Here is a 19,413-nt window from a genome sequence, read left to right on the forward strand (position 1 = left end):
ACCAGATTTGGACAACTTCCTAACAAAACAGTGTTTAATGTGACTTTTACAACCATGTTCAAGTCTTAATTTTAGTTATGCAGCTGTTCACAATGCTTATTTAGGACCATTATGGATGGCGCATGTCTTATTATTGTGCTATTATCATCAATCTATTTTGTGTACTTCCTCCTATTAAAACATGTTGACATCTGTTTTTTTAATTTACACATCAATGCTGCACTTATTCCATGAGTACTTTCCTCTGACTGAGAGAATCAGGCACACATCTTTTATGAACATGAACTAAACCAGGGGATCAAAACCACACCATTTCATGTGGCTGAGGAAAGCATAGATGGAAGCCAGAGGAGGAATTAAAAAAGCAGGCAAATAAAGTAATTTACAAGTAAGGGACGTCATCACATTTCCGACTGGTGCAAGGTTTTACCAGCTCTCCAAATACGAACAACAATTACATGCTGTTGAAATGCTAAACAAATACAATCTCGGTTTTGAAAGTCAAGGCTGGCTTCACTGAAAGAACTGAAAGATCACTCGTGCTCCAACTGGAGACTGCAGCCTGAGAATACTTTTGAGGTTTGTATTTTCACTGGGGATCAACTGATAGGAGCTTGAATACGGGAAAAATAGATTAACTTTAATAGTTTTGTCAACATTTGACAAGTACTCATCATGATTCTATTTTTCACAGAGAAGAACAGCCTCTGAAAGTGTTTAGACAATGCGACACAATTCTCCATTGCCACAAGAAAGGCAAATATTGGTACTTCATTTAAAGTTGACTTTTAACCATAGATCATTTTATATCATACACTCTCATAATCTCTTTTAGCTGTTCTGGATCATATCACATTAACTTTATCAGAAGATAGAGTTTGCCCAGTTGTCATAGCATCATATATGTTGTTCAAATGTGCTCGTTTGCACTTTAGGGATCTCTTGTCCATGCATGGACAACCAAATCTGCATCTAAATTCCATGACAAACAGGACAGAAACAGAAAAGCTGTATCGGAACATATTTTCTGTACTCCCTCTTTCTATTTGTTTTGTTTTTTACTCCCCCTCCTCTCACTCTCAGCTCAAACCCAGCCCCCCCATACACAACAAACGCTGGCCACATCAGAGCCGGATAGGGGCCTGAAGGGAGCCACAGTGATTCCGGCAGGCTGCAGGCATTAGTAGGAAAGTAATTAGGGTAAAAAGTTCAACCACAGCTCCATGTCTGCAGAGCTGCCAGAAATACATTTCCTTCAGTGTTTAAGACTGCACATACAATATAATGGCCAGTATTTTGGAAACACAGTGATCTGTGGGTTTTAGTGTCTGTTTATGTATGAAAGCATCACTTTCTAACTAGCAAAAAAAAAACAATAACAAAAAACTATTCAATCCTGCTGCAAAAAGGTAAAACAAGAGTAAAATGAATATCAACTTACAACTTTACTGTAGGATCTACCCAACAATAAATAGTGAAACAATAAGAATAAATTCATTGGACACATGGGAATTTATGTATAGGCCTTACGTCTATAAATTCAGCTTATTCCTTCTTCCTTTGTCAGCAGGGAAGTGGATAATATTCATTACCTAAACCATAGCTTGCATTAGATATAATTCTAGCAATTTTAGCCTTGTGCCAACTTTCTGTTGAAGTTAAGTGGAAGCACTTGACACAAGAAACATCTGGTCATTGACATCTCAAAACTGTATCTAGAAATGGAAAGAGTTAACTTTGCTTTCTATCTGCTTGTGCATAAGGGTACTGGCTAGAGGAAACTTGAAGCCAGGATACATGTAGGTGTTATATTGCAAATTACTTCATGATTATTTAATTAGGTGCTTAGGCTCCTGGCTCTCAAAACTCACTTCCAGCCACATAAAATTGTCTTGACTAAGGGAATGGGTAGGAAAAAGGTCAAATCTAAGTTTAATCAAGGCCCATATCTATCAAAAGTCTCAAACATATTCTGCTTAAGGTGAAATGACTTCCCTCACTGACTTTTAAAGCAGAAACTATGATGAAATATTGTTATTTTCCTGACAGTTGCAGTTTGCAGTTAGGATAGTGGTAAAATCAAAACACTAAAAATGTGTATGTATGTTAGAGTGTTAGAGAGTTTGATTAATTGCCGCCAATATGGTCGGCTTATAGAGAATCAAATTATCACTGTTGCACAACTATATTTTCCTTGTGTCGAATAAGGTGGCAAGTAGCTAGTATTCTGCAGGGAGAGCATGTTCTTTCTGTTGCATGCCACAATGACAATGTATGTGTTGCCCATGTTTACCATAGTAGCTTCTCAGGTTAGCATGCTAACGCAAAATAAAGCGGAGTCTGATGTCATTAGTTTTGTTAGTATTTGGTCATAAATCAAGTTTTAGAAAAATCAAAATTTTATTAGATGATGGCGCTTAGTCAGATGTTCACCAAAGTTAATACAATCTGAGTGAGACATAAATGTCTGTCAAGAAATTTCATGGCAATCCATTCCATCTGATATTTGTTGAAGACTTTCACTGAAATGTTGATCTCATAGTGGTGTTAAAGGAAAAGTCAGGGTATCACTTAAGTCATTTGGATTCATGCTATGAGAACCATATGCCTTTACAAAATGTGGTGCCGATCTATCAGAAATTTCACTGAAATGTCAACCTGATGATGATAAGAGGTCAGGGGATTTACTCCAGCAGTTAAAATGAACCAAAAATGCATCCGATGTTTTTGGCCAGGAAAGACTGTTTTCTACTCTGGGAAATTAGAAAAATATTGGCCCTGCTTAGACCTATCAGTATAACTTCACCAAGCCAATGCTCCTTTGTCTTTTATACAACATCTAAAGACAATTACATTAGTACTGCCACATACCTTGTTAAACGTAAAAGGAAAGTTTAAAGTCCTGCAAAATAAAATATTAATTACTTCGACCACAGAGGCCTGGTATAGGGAATGGGGTTGTGGTAAAGGTTTGAAAAGTCATTACTAATCATTCAGCTTGTCGAGTGTGTTTATATTCACTGCTTCCAGTCCTACTGAGTTTAATCTAACTTCCTATTTGAAGGGGGAAAACTGGCGAGGCAGAACAGATTTTCGACAGACATTAAACAGACATGCAAGTCAAAATAAACGCTCCTAAGTGAAGCCTGAGCCCCAAATCTCTGCATGTGCACCAAACAAGTGTGTATGTATGTGTGCATGTGTGGTGCAATAAAAAAGGGGAAGTGGAAGACCAGATTACAGTCACTCTCATTTCTACACAGGGAGGATCCGGGAACGTTTTCATCAAAAACAATTAATTGGAGAGCATTATATTCCTGCCCACAAATTGAATACCAATTTTGGAGACTAGGATGAAAAGATCCTTAGTGTCTGTGTATTCTGTTCTGGTCTGACGTCCTTTGTGAACATCAAGATTATCTTGGACACATAGAGTAAAAGGGATCAAAAATTAAAAAGTTTAATTGTTTTGCTGTGGACACAATTCTGAAGTTGACAGTTGTTAGCCCTGTGCAGATAACTGTTCAGAGCTAAACATTGACCCTGGGGTTTACATGACTGACTCTTAGCTAAGCCCTGCCCTTTTCTGTTTGCCATGGAGCCCGCACTGTCACTAATTGTACTCCCAGAAGAAATATTATCAAATTCTTGGGCAAACAAAAAGCGAGAGAAGCAGACAGACAGGTTCATAATATGTGTTTGAAGGATATACCAAGGATGTTGAACAGATTCAGCAGCAGCAAGAGGATAAAAATAAAAGAAGATATCTAAAGCCTTGAGATCACTTGGCAATCGAGACAGAAGACTATGGAATCAAGGAGCAACACTGTTCGCTGCTGTTGGGCTTTGCTGCTCTGTCTTGTCTGTCCGTGTGCCATCAGTGTCCTCTTATCATACGCCATGTTATCAGATAAAAAAAACGTTTTTGACTGCCTGAGATATGGACGTGTGGTGTGACAGCATGTGAAAAGTGTAAATTCAATTCTATTCTTGCCAATTCCAGCACCCCGACGCAGGCTGGCAAATCATAGTTAGAGTTAAAGGTTATTGCCTGAGGCATACATTTCTAAAATGTAATGTTTCTGCGTAAAAAGCTGACAAGCTAACATATGCTATGATATGCTAGGCAAGCTACCAACGGTATAATGAATGTGTAAAAAAAATGTTTTGGTGCAGGTTAAACCATTTTTTAATTTTATTTTTTTTAAATGTGCATGTCATTTTAAAAGGTACATGCACCAGTGCCGTAACACCAAAAAATATTTCAACCCCTATAATCAATAGCTTCACAACAAACCATGATGACAGTAAACATACAAATGAAATATATACCGAGTCACTTCCCTAAGTCACTAATGGTGGCATCTAGTTTACACACAGAGTAGCTTGGATTGCAAGAGTGTGAGTGTGTGTGTGTGTGTGTGTGTGTGTGTGTGTGTGTGTGTGTGTGTGTGTGTGTGTGTGTGTGTGTGTGTGTGTGTGTGTGTGTGTGTGTGTGTGTGTGTGTGTGTGTCTGTGCGTGCCTTTGTCTGGTCGTAATGTGACAGTGAAGAACACCATAACCTCATGGTGGATAAAAAGCATCACTTCTCCAAATCCCCTTAATCTGGTGGATCGTTTTATACAAATGCTTGATGATTTCCATTTAATACACTTTAGAAGACAGATACATCCTGTCCACAGAACAAAACCTGTCATGAAAATGCACTGAAACACAAGGGCTTAGTGCCACAATAGGCTTTTGCCATCAAAAGTGTTTGTTTGTGTGTGTGTGAGCTAAGTAGAATTTTCTGCTTGCATAGAACTAGAAATCACATGCTCCTTACTGATTAAGCAGGGTTAAAATAAATAGCCTTTTTGAGAACAGAAAAAGCCAATGCACTAAGGCAGCGGCTCGTCCTCTAATCAGAAGATTTGCAGTTCGTTCCGTTCAGAGGGCTACGATGTGACTATAAAACGTTATCGATTCATCTTGATGCATCAAAATGTTTATTTGTTATACTTTTTTTTCTCTGTGTGACTACCTTCTACTTTTAAAAAAACAGCATAATTGTAATGATCCAAAATTATAAAACAGATGAATTTACTTCCATTATCTTTTATTACCATATAAGTAACAAATGGAAGCAATGTATGAAATGGAAGGTTACATTTTCCAAAATATGTCCAAGCATTACAAAGAGAACGAAACAGAAAAGCACTAAAAGTGTGCCTGTAGCAGCATCGTTGTAAAAAAAAACAGCATGTTCTAAATCACTTCACATAATAAGCCTTGTGTTCTGGGCAATGATGATATAATATATAATTCAAAAACAGCTATTATATAAAAACAAATATAGAATTCTATATCAGCTCTCACTTTCTTTGGAAAATATGGTATAACTAAAAAAAGTGATGAATGGACTGGAACTTTTCTAGTTTTACACTACTTGTCATTCACCCATTCACACCCATTCATACGCTGATGGCAGGGGCTACCATGCACCTGCCGTCAGGACTATGTATTCATTCACACCCATTAGTACACTGATGGTACACTGATGGTACACTGATGGCACAGCCTTCGAGAGCAATTTGAGGTTAAGTGTCTTGCCCAAGGACACATAGACATTGGCTGGAGGAGCCGGCAATCCAAAGTCAATCTTCTGATTGAGGGATGGCTCGCTCTACCTTCCGAGCCACAGTCGGCCATAAAGTGCGTGGTTACAGTGTCATGAGATTTCGTGGCAATGAATGTTAACGCATTGCATGTTACTGTTATCCTACTTGCTTTTCATCAGTGATTCCATGACTCTGGAGTGTGGGTTTAGCTGTGTTCTTAAAAAAACGTTGAGATGGAATTTTGTATCTTGGATCCAAAGTATGCAACATAGCACGGAAGCTTTGGTTCTCAATGACAGAGTAGGGGTGCAAATCTTTCAACTTCAAAGAAGCCAAAATGCTTTCATATGCTATCTTTTAATCTAGGGGATGCCGGTCGGATTGTATCCATATTCGGTTGCTCACACTCACTTTCACCGAAGCTCCACTAGTAAGTCTGTTGCATTCAGCGGGAGACATAAGGAACAGACAGCCCCATGACCAAGAAATGCAAGTCCATTTACTTGGTCATGTATTATGAAATATTTAGAAAGAAGACGAGTTACTGGAGCGTTGTTTGCAAGAGCAATTAGTTCAAATCACTAAACATTTAAAAATTGCTGTCTGGGATAGACAGTTGAAGGAGAACTTGAAAAACATTCTGAAAGAAAATCTGTTTGAAGTGGGTGTTCTCCAATCTAGGTTGCAAGCTATTGGTCCTGAAAAGGACATGTTTGGTCTGCCTCTAGTGAAGCTGGGGTAACAAATGTAACATTTGAGCCGCACAAAGATTTACTGTTGTTGCTAGTGGAAATGAAAGGACTTGAACTAGTTTGAGTAGTGTTGGTGGCATGGGGCAGGTCTCTGTTGGTTCTCCTGGACCCTCAAGTGCTTTTGATGTTGCCAGGAATCAGTGTTTGGTCTTCCGTTTTGTGACAGAGCCCCGGATACTTTTTCCTCACATGTTCAGCACGTAGAGAGTAGAAATTGGTCAAATGCTGACTGCACATTACTACTGCAATGCATTTTTACAGGAAAGGTGCAGGCAGCATACTGGCTGAAAGTAATGTTTACGTGTCGATCAAGGCTGGAGTGTGTTAAGAGCCTATGAGTTGGTGCCTGAGGTGTATCACAAGAGGTAAAGGGCTTGGGAGACAGCTAGGAGGACAATGGACATGGAGTTTACAAGGGAGTTAATAAATCATTGTAATCATTTGTGTGCATTACTGGGGGTTCATACTAATGGTGCTTTGTGTGATTTGATAATTCATTAGCAGTTTAAAAAATCTGTTCCAAGTCACATTGCTTCATATAAAAATGAATATGAAGTCAAGACATTGACGGTAGCTGCTACACTAGCAGACAAGAATGTGTTGACCCACCATGGTGACAACAAATGAAGGCCTCTGGATGACGCGAACCAACCCTGTGGATGGCAGCAACTTTCTCCCAGCTGGTAAATGATAGAGGGGAGGCACACGGTCCACGCCATGAGCTGCAGGTTGATTTGAGCGAAGTAAGTCATTACTGCAAGGGCAGGGGACGTTGGAAAGCTGATACCCCGTTAAGTCCAGTGCTAGGAGTGGGTTTGGTAGTGTGTATGTCAAGCCTGTTGCGCTTGCTGCTCCGGTCAGAAAAGTCAGTCCTGTCATTTCTCCCAGTATTACTCCTCCCTGTCTTATTCCTGTCATTGAACAGATAGAACCTGGAATAGATTTCAGCCTTGAGCATTGTGATTTCACAGGTTTTGTGTCTCACGGCTATGTGTCTGTGGTGGGGAGTGCTGTAAAGGTACCGGTAGAAATCCTGAGAGATCAGTGGGCCTTTAATTTTTATTGCAATCTTCAGGATTCGGAAACTGATTCAAATTGACCAGGGCTCCCTTTTTTCATCACATCTGTTATCTCAAGTTTTGAAGCAGCTCAAGGTGAAACAAAATTAGGCTTCTGCATACCATGCTCATAGCCAAGGGGTATTGGAAAGGTTTCATCAAACCCTTGAGATAAAAACACAAGGTAATGGAAAGGAATTCAATATATGCTAGACAATCACATTGCTGAAGCTTCTTCTTCCAGCTGGGCCTTTCCCTGCATGTTTGTGGATAAACGGGATAAAAGCACCAAGCTCGTACCTATTACCGTTAGGTTAAAAGGGTAACTAAACCAGCTGCTTATCCACTGAGACACATAGAGGAGATTTTGTGGATCAGGTGGGCTCAGCTAATTTGTCAGTATTCTATTCTCTGTTCAGTGATGAGTTTTGGGCTGTGGAATGCACCAGTGACCTTTCACCGCCTAATGAATATTGTTGTGTTTGGGGGCTAAATGGCTGTGCTGTGTACCTTGATGACGCAGTGATCGTCAGTGTAAGTGGGGAAATCACGTTCAGCACATTAGGAAGCTGTTTGATCAGCTGTGTCAGGCATGTGTGAGTTCACTAAGGCAACTGTCACCTTCCTTGGGAAAAAAGACTCTTTTCCTTGAAAGGTAATTATTTACATATTTTTGAAAGCATTAACCCTGAATAAACCTCACGGATTGGCCTGGGCCCCATCACAGAAGGAGGGGAAATTCCAGGTGCCTGCATATGTAAGATGCAATGAGCTACACCTTGGCCTGGTGTGCTCTGCCTTACAATCGCCTCCCTCATCTTGCAGTCTCCCCCTCTGGGGGATTGCCGGCAAGCATGAATACGGCACTTAATTTTCATTTTTTATTGTTGTTAAACACATACACACACATAGATGGACTCCTTTATTGACTACACGTTATATTAGTTGTTTAACGTTTACTTCAGAATACATTACTTTTCTAAGCAGCCCACTCGTCTGGTTTCGCATTTTTAATCAAATCTGAAGCAATCTGGCTAAATTTGTCAGCGCAACAGTGACATACCTCAGCTGAGCATGTCAGCGTTAGTTTGAGTTTTAGGGGATCGAACCGCCGATCCTTGAAGGATGACACACTTCATCACTCAGCCACAGTTGGTCCATAACAAAAATATTTAAGCTTACTTTTAAACTATATCTGTTTTTAAAAATGTTTTTTATGTTTTTATTTTAAAGATGGATCCAACATTAATACAATATATTATCAATCTTGCTGAGGTGGATTATCCTCTGATAAAATAGTTCCTGTCTAACCATGTGAAGCTTATTCATGGTTTCTGTGGCTGTACAGTTTCCTGCAGGCAAGACACTGTCACATTGCTGCTACTGTGGAAATTACACCTTTGTTCCAAATATAACAACAAGTGATGCCAAATCCACAACAAAGACTAAATACTTCTGTTCCCCAGGATATACACATTGAATGCTATTGATTCCACAGTTTCAATGATCAGGAACATCATGAATGATATGTTGAATGTTTTTTTACAAAATGGAAGGAAAAATAATGTACAACAAGCCTTTGGGAACCCCTTAAAAAATTAAAGTATGAGACATGGATGACGTTGGTGACATTCATGACATGGAACACATAAAAAAAAATGTGACCATGATATCTGCTCAGAATATCAATCTGTATGCCAAAACCCTGAAATAGCACATCCAGGAGCAATCTGCATGTAGAAAGAGGACTATATTGGTCAAAAGAAAAAAGTACCACATCCTCTCAGCATATGGAGATGTTGTGAGGGAGCAGCTGGTAGGTTTGAAATGTCACGGACGGTTCCGAAAACTCTGGAGGACAAAGCACGGTTATTCATCAGTGAACTTCTGCCCAAGAAGTGTGTGCTCTCAAACACCGGCGAACAGTTAAATTTCCTCTGTCGTGGCCATAAAATTTACATTCATTGAGAGAAAGGAGCCTAAGTCTTCCAGAATTTGAATACCTGTGGATGTAATTCAAATTAATGAAAATAATAACAACAGCAAGTAGGGAAAGGAAACACAAATCCTTTCCAGAAATGTGAGCAGACATGCCAAGGTCTGCAATGGCACCAGCATTCTTTACTAATTCCGAAAGCCGACTGGCACTAGTGCAACAACTGAAAGGGACGCATATGTAGCTATAATGTAGCTTTACTGTCAAGAAAATCACTGGATCCATACATTGTTTGGACTTAACGCATAATCCTTTCCATTGATAAAATTATGTTGAGTGTGCCTGAATGGAAATCCACAAGTACAGGGCTTCAGCACACATGCTTTTTCCCTTCTCTGGTTTTCCTTTAATTTGCAAATCTTGTAATCTAAGCCTAGAGCTGACTGAACCAACTTCTAAACCAGCACCGCTGAAGCGGCCAAGGCTTCATCTGGTTTTCATTTAAGTGTCAAGACGGCATCCTTTTTAGTGGTTAACAAAAGCTGTTATTTCAATATGATTGTATGCTAAAAATTGTGTGAGGACCTTAGTAAGTTTATGAACAGGCCCAATGGAAAGTACTGTGCCGCACCCGGAAGCCTTTTTCCTTCTCGTCTTTGACCAAAGTGTTATTTACCAAGCACTTCTGTGAAGGAAGAACTAGGCTGTGCCATTCAGCCAGAGGTCAGGGTTTCTGCTTTTCAACACAGTGCATGTTTTTAGCATTAGTGTCGAGCAAAGCCTGGATGATTCGCCATACCATCAGAACACTGCCCTCTCAGTGTCAGCGAGGACATAGGAAAAGCAGAAGCAACGGCGTCAGAGAGACAAGAGCGGCAGTCACTGGAAAACATCAAGAGGGTGGTCTCCATCAAGGCCCAGCTGAAGACAGACTTCCTTATTTCATTTTCCAGGGAGGATATATTGAGTTAAATTGTGTGTTGCTCTGGAAGAGGAGTGTAAGTAAATGGGGGAGGGAGGAAGAGGAGTGAATGGAGTGTGTATTTAGAGGCGAGTACAAGATGCCTTGTGGTCTGTCACTTTTTAAATTCACTTTCTTTCACTTAACGAATACATGACATCCCCAGTCCCAACTCTGAGAATCCCAGGGATCTACATATCTGTTCAATCTCCTTCCTGTCTGCCTTTGGGGTGTCCAGGTACTGCTTGCATGCAAACCATAGTGCCATTAAAAAGCCATGAATCACAGTCACTATGCCCACATCACTGCCTCAGCTCAAGTTGGGTGCATGTGAAGGGTTAATAACAAGAAAGAGAAAATTACTTACAGATGTAGGATTTGTACTTTTATAACATTGCAAAGAGTATAACACTTCCCCCTCCCTTCAGCACTGTTTAAAGACAAAATATCATGATGATGGGTCATTCCAACAGCACATTGAGTTTGCTTTAGTTTATTTCCTTCTGGTCTCCTGTAGTCTTTGTACTTTGCAGGATAGCTCCTCTGAAACTAATCCATGGCCACTTTATTAAGTCACACATAAAATTGAATGCAATCTAACACATCTGATCTTCCACAAATTCTACATTCAGAAAGATTTTTTTGTCAAAGAGGTGTTAATTAAACTAAATATTTATAACTGGGGTTGTGCTTAGTGATTGTGTGCTGGACTCGATTAAACTGAAATGTCATCCATCACATTTAAGGGGCAGTCATGGGTAACATATATGGCAAGAATTTAAGCCTTTTTTACACATAGTTACCGGTAAATTACTGGGATAACCTTCTGGGCACCGCTTGTGATTTCTACTATTCACACATGCAGTACATTCAGGAACATTTCCATTTGCGAGTTTTCACATATGCCATAGCAATGCCAGAATAGATGGGACAAGGAACAGTCCAGGGGACGGAGGTATTGCTACACTTATGGATGCAAGTTTAGCAATACCGGGCAATAATATGGGTTGCCGTGAAACCCAACAGATGAAGAAAAAGTGTTCAGGCCGGAAGACATCTCATCATTTTTAGGTACATCAGGCGGGCCAAGTGCTGTTATTGTCTGGTGCCAATATTCTTACAATGTATCTAATATTTAAGTTCACGAAAAAAGTCAAATCAGCCAGTAAAGCATTGCTGTAAATACTAAAGCAGGTAAGAATACATCATCAGCGAAGTCATGTGATTGGTTTGTTAGCTCCGCGTGAATGCGTCATTTGTCAGACGGCACTAACCCTTTTCGTGCTTGTGTCTGCAATGTTACTGCTTTCATTCATTTCCAGACATTTTCCCTAAAATGTTACTAGGGCCGGTTCCAAGTTGCATACGTTTTCTTTATATTTTCAGTACGTCCTGCAGCTAACCTCAGACCGTACAGTTGCATGGAGTATGCATTCAAATGGGAGATACTACCTTGTCATAACAGTGAACTTTGACCCTCTGGCTCATATATCCCCTCGGCAGAGTGGGGGAGAATACCCAGAAAGGCATGCTGGCTTCATCCTAGTAAACGCAACAGCATGCAGTAGGACATCATGGTATTTTTGGCATACTGCTTTTCACATTGTATTGGGACATACTAAATATATTTTTGGCATACTAAATAGTATAGCAGTATGGGTATTGGAATGCACCCTAGGTTTTGAAGTGGGAAATTGGCAGTACAGATTTCCCTGAATATCGATTGCTGCTTCCATTCACACATGACCTGATGCAGGCATTGTGGCCTCAGCTATTTTCACCTTAAACCCTGGATGAACCCACTGTATACCAGCAGAAAAGAGAGACCAGCTGGTGAACACAGTGCAGCATTTAGCAGATAAAAAGCCAGATATCTTTCTCAACAGTTGGTGGAAACCAATATAGTTTAAATGTACAGAGAGTATTGGACTTCCATTTTTCAAGCTGATACAAACATGACTCCAAATAAAACTAGTTAAAATAAAATAAGATAATCCCTTTATCAGTCCCACATCAGGGACATTTGCTGGATTACAGCAGCAGAGTGGATAATGCAAACAAACAAATAAGAGACATAAGTAGAAAAAACAAGTGCAAAACAAGTATAATAAATAAGTAATCACACAGTAAAAGTAAAATAAAGGAAAACATTAAAAAAACAACAACTAAAATATGATATAAACAGACTGAAGGGTTGTTAATATTGCACTCTATGTCTGCCAGATGGTTTGAATAGGCAACTCATTGCCAACACATTCCCCATACTTTATGAAGTGACAACATGACAATGATGTTTCAGAGCTTTTTTCGCTGCTTGCCAAAAGAATACAGCTTCAAGCTTTTAGCGTTGGTCTCTTTGGAATAAGTAGCAATGTAAGCTATAACTAGAGATGTCCCAAGCTGATCCTAAGGAGTGGTATCATGACATGTTTTAAAAGGTGGGTATTAGCTAAAAAAAATCTGATCAAATTCCGATCCTTTCTTTACTTTAATGTCTTCTGTCCATCTCTACCTGCTTGTGTTGAAGCACTGCTCTCCTCTACGAGAACACATCTCTTCAGAGTGCACATTCTACTGCAATGGTGGAACGAGCCTCCCATGACATCAGAAACTGATTAAATATCACAATAGTACCTCAATATTGATATTGTAACGATATTGTAGCGTTGACTCCTGGTGTTTCATAACATTTTTGATAAATAATCATCAGTAATGTGGATATAATGATATCATTATAATTGTATAATCTAAATAATAGAACAGCTAGTCTTGTATGTTTAGAAAATGACATCACATGATGCAGCCTTTAAAACCAGGAAAAGACACTTACTCCATTATCCAAAATCTAAGACGATATATAGTCTCATATGGACTTCGATTTATATAGCACCTTTCTAGTCATACACAGGTAGCCGACCACTCAAAGCGCTGTACACTACATGACATCATTCACCCATTCACACACACATTCATATACTCATGGCAGAGGCTACTATGCAGGGTGCCAACCTGCCCATCAGGATCTTATCTAATTGCTAATTTAAACAAACTCACACACGAAAGCAAAGCCATCAGGAGCAATTTGGGGTTGATTATATTGCTGAAAGACACCTCGACATGCCGTCTGGAGGAGCTGGGGATCAAACAGCCAATCTCACAGTCTCTTAATCTAGTACTTGATGTAGTCAGCATATTTGATGGAGAGAACATGCCTTATTCTTGCGCTTTTTGGGGTTGTACTCACATGTTTGAATGCACTTCTTGTAAGTTGCTTTGGATAGAAGCATCAGCTAATTAAATGTACTTAAATAAATCAGGTCATTTAGCTTTTGGATCAAGATCCTTGTGAAAAATAAGGTTGGACAGATTAAGCAAACAACAGCTTTTAATGTTGTCACATACACATAATCAACATTTATGTAAGTAAATGTTTTCGATCACACTCGGTATCTGCAGATCCCCAATATTTCAGCACGTAGATTGGGATCAGGGCAAACAAAATGGATTGGAGCATCCCTACCTTCTGCAAGAGCTTAACCAGGACAGACTATGTAAGTAAAGTAAAGTCAATAAACGCCTTCCTCCACCACTCCCTCAAACCATTGTTTACCACTTGATTATTTACAACACAGCCTTCTTCTCAGCTATTTTCTGCTGGGGGGATGACTTGATTTTGGCCGAACCATTCACTAGTGAACAGTGTTTTTAGCTGCTACTATAGGCACTTAACTGAAAATGACACTCACTGTCACAACAGGAAACTCCTATTCTTCAACACACATCCGGCGCCTCTTGTGGTTTCATTTAAGTCCTCTTGGTTTTTTAAATCATATGCAACAGATAAGTCAAATAACCCAAAGGCAATATTACCTTAATTGCTACATATATTGGGGAAATCCTGGTGTTCTTTTTATTGTTAATTTAACTCTGCAAAAATGTATTTCAATCGGCCAAAATTACAATAAAGAAGTTTAGTAGTGGCCTTAAACTATTCAAGAGGTCCATTCCAGCCGAATATTATTGGAGGAGTAGAATCTCATATCTGGGTGATGGTGTGCTAATCTGCCTGCCATCTGACTGCAATTGCGGTAGTATAGGTGTAGAGTTAAAAACATCTAAGATCTTGTTGGTAAAGGTGGTGATGTCAGCTTTATTATGATGCATGAACTCACCCAGAAGACCCTGTGCTCTTGCACACCCCCAGCAAAGGCCTCTTGTCAGAAAAACTGTCCGTCTTCAGATGACCTGAGGAGGAAGATTAGTAGAAAAAGGGATGAGAAACAGACTAATCTGCACACAACAAAGAGGGACATTCTTTCACTGAACATGTGAGGCCTCTCGTGCTGCCCACCCTCATTCAACAGGCAGCCTATTACCATGACAGAAAACATGCAGATTGCATTACTACTGTTGCCCTATAATTCATTTATGGTCACAAAACATTTTAGATCATTTTTTTCAAAACCAGGCTATATTTTGCAAGTAAGCGAAATCCTATCCTCACCAGCCAAAAGGTGGAATCCATGTAATGTAAAGACTGGTTTTCCTCCCTTTTCTGATCCTCCACTATGTGAGGTTTTCAAAGGAAACTTCCTCCAGGAAATGGTTAAAAATATGATTTAAACAAATGACAAAACTGAAATTAGATGGAAAAGGGAGTAAGATTTCCTTTTTATCTCATTTGTTTTGGGGTTTCAGTGTGGAATTACAGCATGGTAAAAACCCATCAGAAATATATAAAAAAATAAAAATGAAGAGAAAACATGTTGCATTAAGTAGACTGATCCTGTATTTTCCATGATTGTCTCATTCTTGAAGACGGACGGAGGATGAGGGCAGTGAGGGGATAGGGGTGCTTAGATTGAAGATATTACCCTTTAGAGGACTGTAATTTGAGGCTTGACAGTTATGAGCCTGAGTTCCTGTTGGATGGGGTGAGAGCCAGTGTGCCTTCCCTAACAGCCTTTAACACTCCAGACAGGGTCCTATCTTCTTCAATGTTTCTGTCATCACACATCATACCCAGGCAAGATATTGAGCCGTAACATAAATAAAACTTTCAGAAACTCAGTGAAATTCCCCATTTACTAAAAAAAATCTGGGAAAAATGCTACATTTGATGAATAAAAAGACATTGATTTGATAACTACTTTAATGGACAGTAAGTGAATCAAGTCCTGCTGACTTTCATACGGATGTTTGCATGTTTCAATGTAACAGAAAGAAGAGTTTCATGTTGAAATAATACTATAACATTGGCTCAAACATTACAGCCAACCTATTGTTGTTTAACTTCATAGAAATACAGCATCACAAGCGTAGTTTTATTGTGAAGACATACAAACTGACCTAAACTGAAAATAAAACTCAAAGACCTACAGTACATACTTTCATACACATATACATATACATATATATATATATATATATATATATATATATATATATATTCACATTTCCTTAATGCCCATTTGTTTTGCATCAAGGAGAGAGGAAGTGGTTAAATGCACTTACTCCCCTTATTATAATCAACACCTATTTCCGGGTATTTCTAAGTCCCCCCACCCACGGCCTCGCATCCCAGACAATTGGCCTTTTAATGGCTCACCACAGTGCAACACTGTTTGCGCCCTAGCAGATTGCAATCACTGTCCTTCCCTCCAGCAGTACAATTCATATTTATTTTCTGCTGAGAGAATTGCTCCCCTCATGTGTGGGGCTATCTGCTGCTTCTTATTACTGGGGTTTGCTTTGATCCACTTCCAGCGCTCTTCAAATGCTGCCATTGTGTGCTGTTGAAATCTGCAAAAAAGACCGTGACACGGACAGAGAACAAAAAGGCGATTTTCTCACCAAACAAATGGCACAAACCAGAGAGGTATCATGGCAGCTTCTCAGCATGACTGACACCTTCAGAGATACAATTTTAAACTTCGTGTCTGGAGAGGATCTACTCAGTTGAACTTCTGCATTCAACTCTCAGTTTCTGAAAAATAGTGACATTTGTTTGTCATTGATGTGACTACATTATAAATGAAACTGAAAACACTTTGTTTTTATAACAAAGAAGGATTTGGGGATGTTATCTGAATTTCAAAAAAATAACTGCAACTGATGTTAAACTTTAATGCAATAATGATAAGCTAGTCATGATGGCATGTTAAAACAAGTGGGAACTATAAGGAACAAAATCTGTTTCAACAATATTCTTCTCAGTTGGGGAATTACGAAATGCCACAAAAAACATTACCATTTTTGCTGTTTAAAATGAAAAAAATAGGGATGAATTGTATGAATGGTATGTTTGTCCTCCAACCTCTTAAAATCAGGGCTGTACCAAATGTCTTTGTTTTTTACATTCAAAGCTTCTATTTAGATTTTCCAAAGAAGCTTAAATGTCTATCGTCATTATTTATGAAGTCATTATCCTAAAAAAAATGTGTTGTTATTGTGGTTGTAATAAATGTAAATCATGGTGCTGTCAGCCTGCTGATAGACTGCCTCGTAAATACAGGTACAGTGGGTACGGAAAGTATTCAGACCCCTTTAAATTTTTCACTCTTTGTTTCATTGCAGCCATTTGCTAAAATCGAAAAAGTTCATTTTTTTTCGCATTAATGTACACTCAGCAACCCATCTTGACAGAAAAAAACAGAAATGTAGAATTTTTTGCAAATTTATTAAAAAAGAAAAACTGAAATATCACATGGTCATAAGTATTCAGACCCTTTGCTCAGTATTGAGTAGAAGCACCCTTTTGAGCTAGTACAGCCATGAGTCTTCTTGGGAATGATGCAACAAGTTTCTCACACCTGGATTTGGGGATCCTCTGCCATTCTTCCTTGCAGATCCTCTCCAGTTCTGTCAGGTTGGATGGTGAACGTTGGTGGACAGCCATTTTCAGGTCTCTCCAGAGATGCTCAATTGGGTTTAGGTCAGGGCTCTGGCTGGGCCAGTCAAGAATGGTCACAGACTTGTTCCGAAGCCACTCCTTTGTTATTTTAGCTGTGTGCTTCGGGTCATTGTCTTGTTGGAAGGTGAACCTTCGGCCCAGTCTGAGGTCCTGAGCACTCTGGAGGAGGTTTTCTTCCAGGATATCTCTGTACTTGGCCGCATTCATCTTTCCTTCAATTGCAACCAGTCGTCCTGTCCCTGCAGCTGAAAAACACCCCCATAGCATGATGCTGCCACCACCATGTTTCACTGTTGGGATTGTATTGGGCAGGTGATGAGCAGTGCCTGGTTTTCTCCACACATACCGCTTAGAATTAACGCCAAAAAGTTCAATCTTGGTCTCATCAGACCAGAGAATCTTATTTCTCATAGTTTGGGAGTCCTCCATGTGTTTTTTGGCAAACTCTATGCGGGCTTTCATATGTCTTGCACTGAGGAGAGGCTTCCGTCGGGCCACTCTGCCATAAAGCCCCGACTGGTGGAGGGCTGCAGTGATAGTTGACTTTCTGGAACTTTCTCCCATCTCCCTACTGCATCTCTGGAGCTCAGCCACAGTGATCTTTGGGTTCTTCTTTACCTCTCTCACCAAGGCTCTTCTCCCACGATTGCTCAGTTTGGCTGGACGGCCAGGTCTAGGAAGAGTTCTGGTCATCCCATACTTCTTCCATTTAAGGATTATGGAGGCCACTGTGCTCTTAGGAACCTTGAGTGCTGCAGAAATTCTTTTGTAACCTTGGCCAGATCTGTGCCTTGCCACAATTCTGTCTCTGAGCTCCTTGGGCAGTTCCTTCGACCTCATGATTCTCATTTGTTCTGACATGCACTGTGAGCTGTAAGGTCTTATATAGACAGGTGTGTGCCTTTCCTAATCAAGTCCAATCAGTTTAATTAAACACAGCTGGACTCCAATGAAGGAGTAGAACCATCTCAAGGAGGATCAGAAGAAATGGACAGCATGTGAGTTAAATATGAGTGTCACAGCAAAGGGTCTGAATACTTATGACCATGTGATATTTCAGTTTTTCTTTTTTAATAAATTTGCAAAAAATTCTACATTTCTGTTTTTTTCTGTCAAGATGGGTTGCTGAGTGTACATTAATGCGAAAAAAAATGAACTTTTTCGATTTTAGCAAATGGCTGCAATGAAACAAAGAGTGAAAAATTTAAAGGGGTCTGAATACTTTCCGTACCCACTGTATGTGCCTCCCTTTGTGTGTGGCGCGAGGGCCAAAAGAAAAAAGAAAAAAGATAGGTAGACCAACAGGTAGTCCAATGATGTCATTCAGGCGGGGCTTATTACACCTAATGCAAACACAAAAACACTCAACTTTTCTTTCTATGTGTCAGAGCTTTTGACTCAATGATTGTTGCTTGGATGTGTAGAGAATTTCAACATGTATAACAAAAAAGGTTTCTAAAATACATAACCACCCTAGCTTTAAATGACCAGGATGCAGAACATGAATATGCATATCAAATAAAGGCCCTGTCCACCTACACAGGTGTTTCCACTTATTGTCTCTAATTGGACCTTACCTCAGGTTGCAGCTGGGTGGACCTATGCTGGAATTTCACAAGGTAACCAAACGCACCAGTCAGAATGATAAAGATTTAATTTCCCCTACCCAAACAGGTAAAACACGATGAATGAGAAGGTCTAAGAGATGTCCGCTAAGAGCAGGTTCAACACACCCACACATATCTGATGGCACATACCATTTCAAAAATTGCTACTTTTTTGTGCATTTGGTCAGTCCATAATATGAACATCCCCTATATTAGCTCTGCTACCATTGATAGCTGAGCCAACCATGCACATTAATCAGAACTAGCTATGTGTAAAGCGTCCCTGGGTTCCTTGAGAGGAATTTAAAAAATGCACCCGATGAAGTATGAAGAAAAAATATTCTAGAAAAAGACGTGGAATAGGTTACAATTAACCCTTTTTAAAAAGCTTCCACAACATATGTTTCCCTGAACAAAATAGTAAAGAATCTTCAAGAGAAAATTTAGATTTAGATATGTTGTAGAGATTGCTAACTGAACAGTGAAGGCTCATCTTATTGATAGGTTTCCAACAGAGCTTTGGCAGCAAAAAAGCACAGACTTCAGAGGCTTGCCATCATTGTAAGAACGAAAGGTTCAAGTCGG

At 39.6% G+C, this 19,413-nt stretch overlaps 1 protein-coding gene across 4 annotated transcripts in view; it reads right to left on the bottom strand.

The window, feature by feature from the left end:
- Window positions 1-19,413, bottom strand: part of bcas3 (BCAS3 microtubule associated cell migration factor) — a 330,904-nt gene that overhangs the window by 297,064 nt on the left and 14,427 nt on the right. For all 4 annotated transcript variants that reach the window (XM_054596895.1, XM_054596893.1, XM_054596894.1 and 1 more), the window contains exon 7: window positions 14,481-14,553. In XM_054596895.1, the coding sequence (XP_054452870.1) occupies window positions 14,481-14,553 (73 nt within the window). The remainder of the gene's footprint in view (window positions 1-14,480; window positions 14,554-19,413) is intronic.

This window comes from Anoplopoma fimbria, chromosome 1 (assembly GCF_027596085.1).
Source record: "Anoplopoma fimbria isolate UVic2021 breed Golden Eagle Sablefish chromosome 1, Afim_UVic_2022, whole genome shotgun sequence".
Classification (NCBI taxonomy): domain Eukaryota; kingdom Metazoa; phylum Chordata; class Actinopteri; order Perciformes; family Anoplopomatidae; genus Anoplopoma; species Anoplopoma fimbria.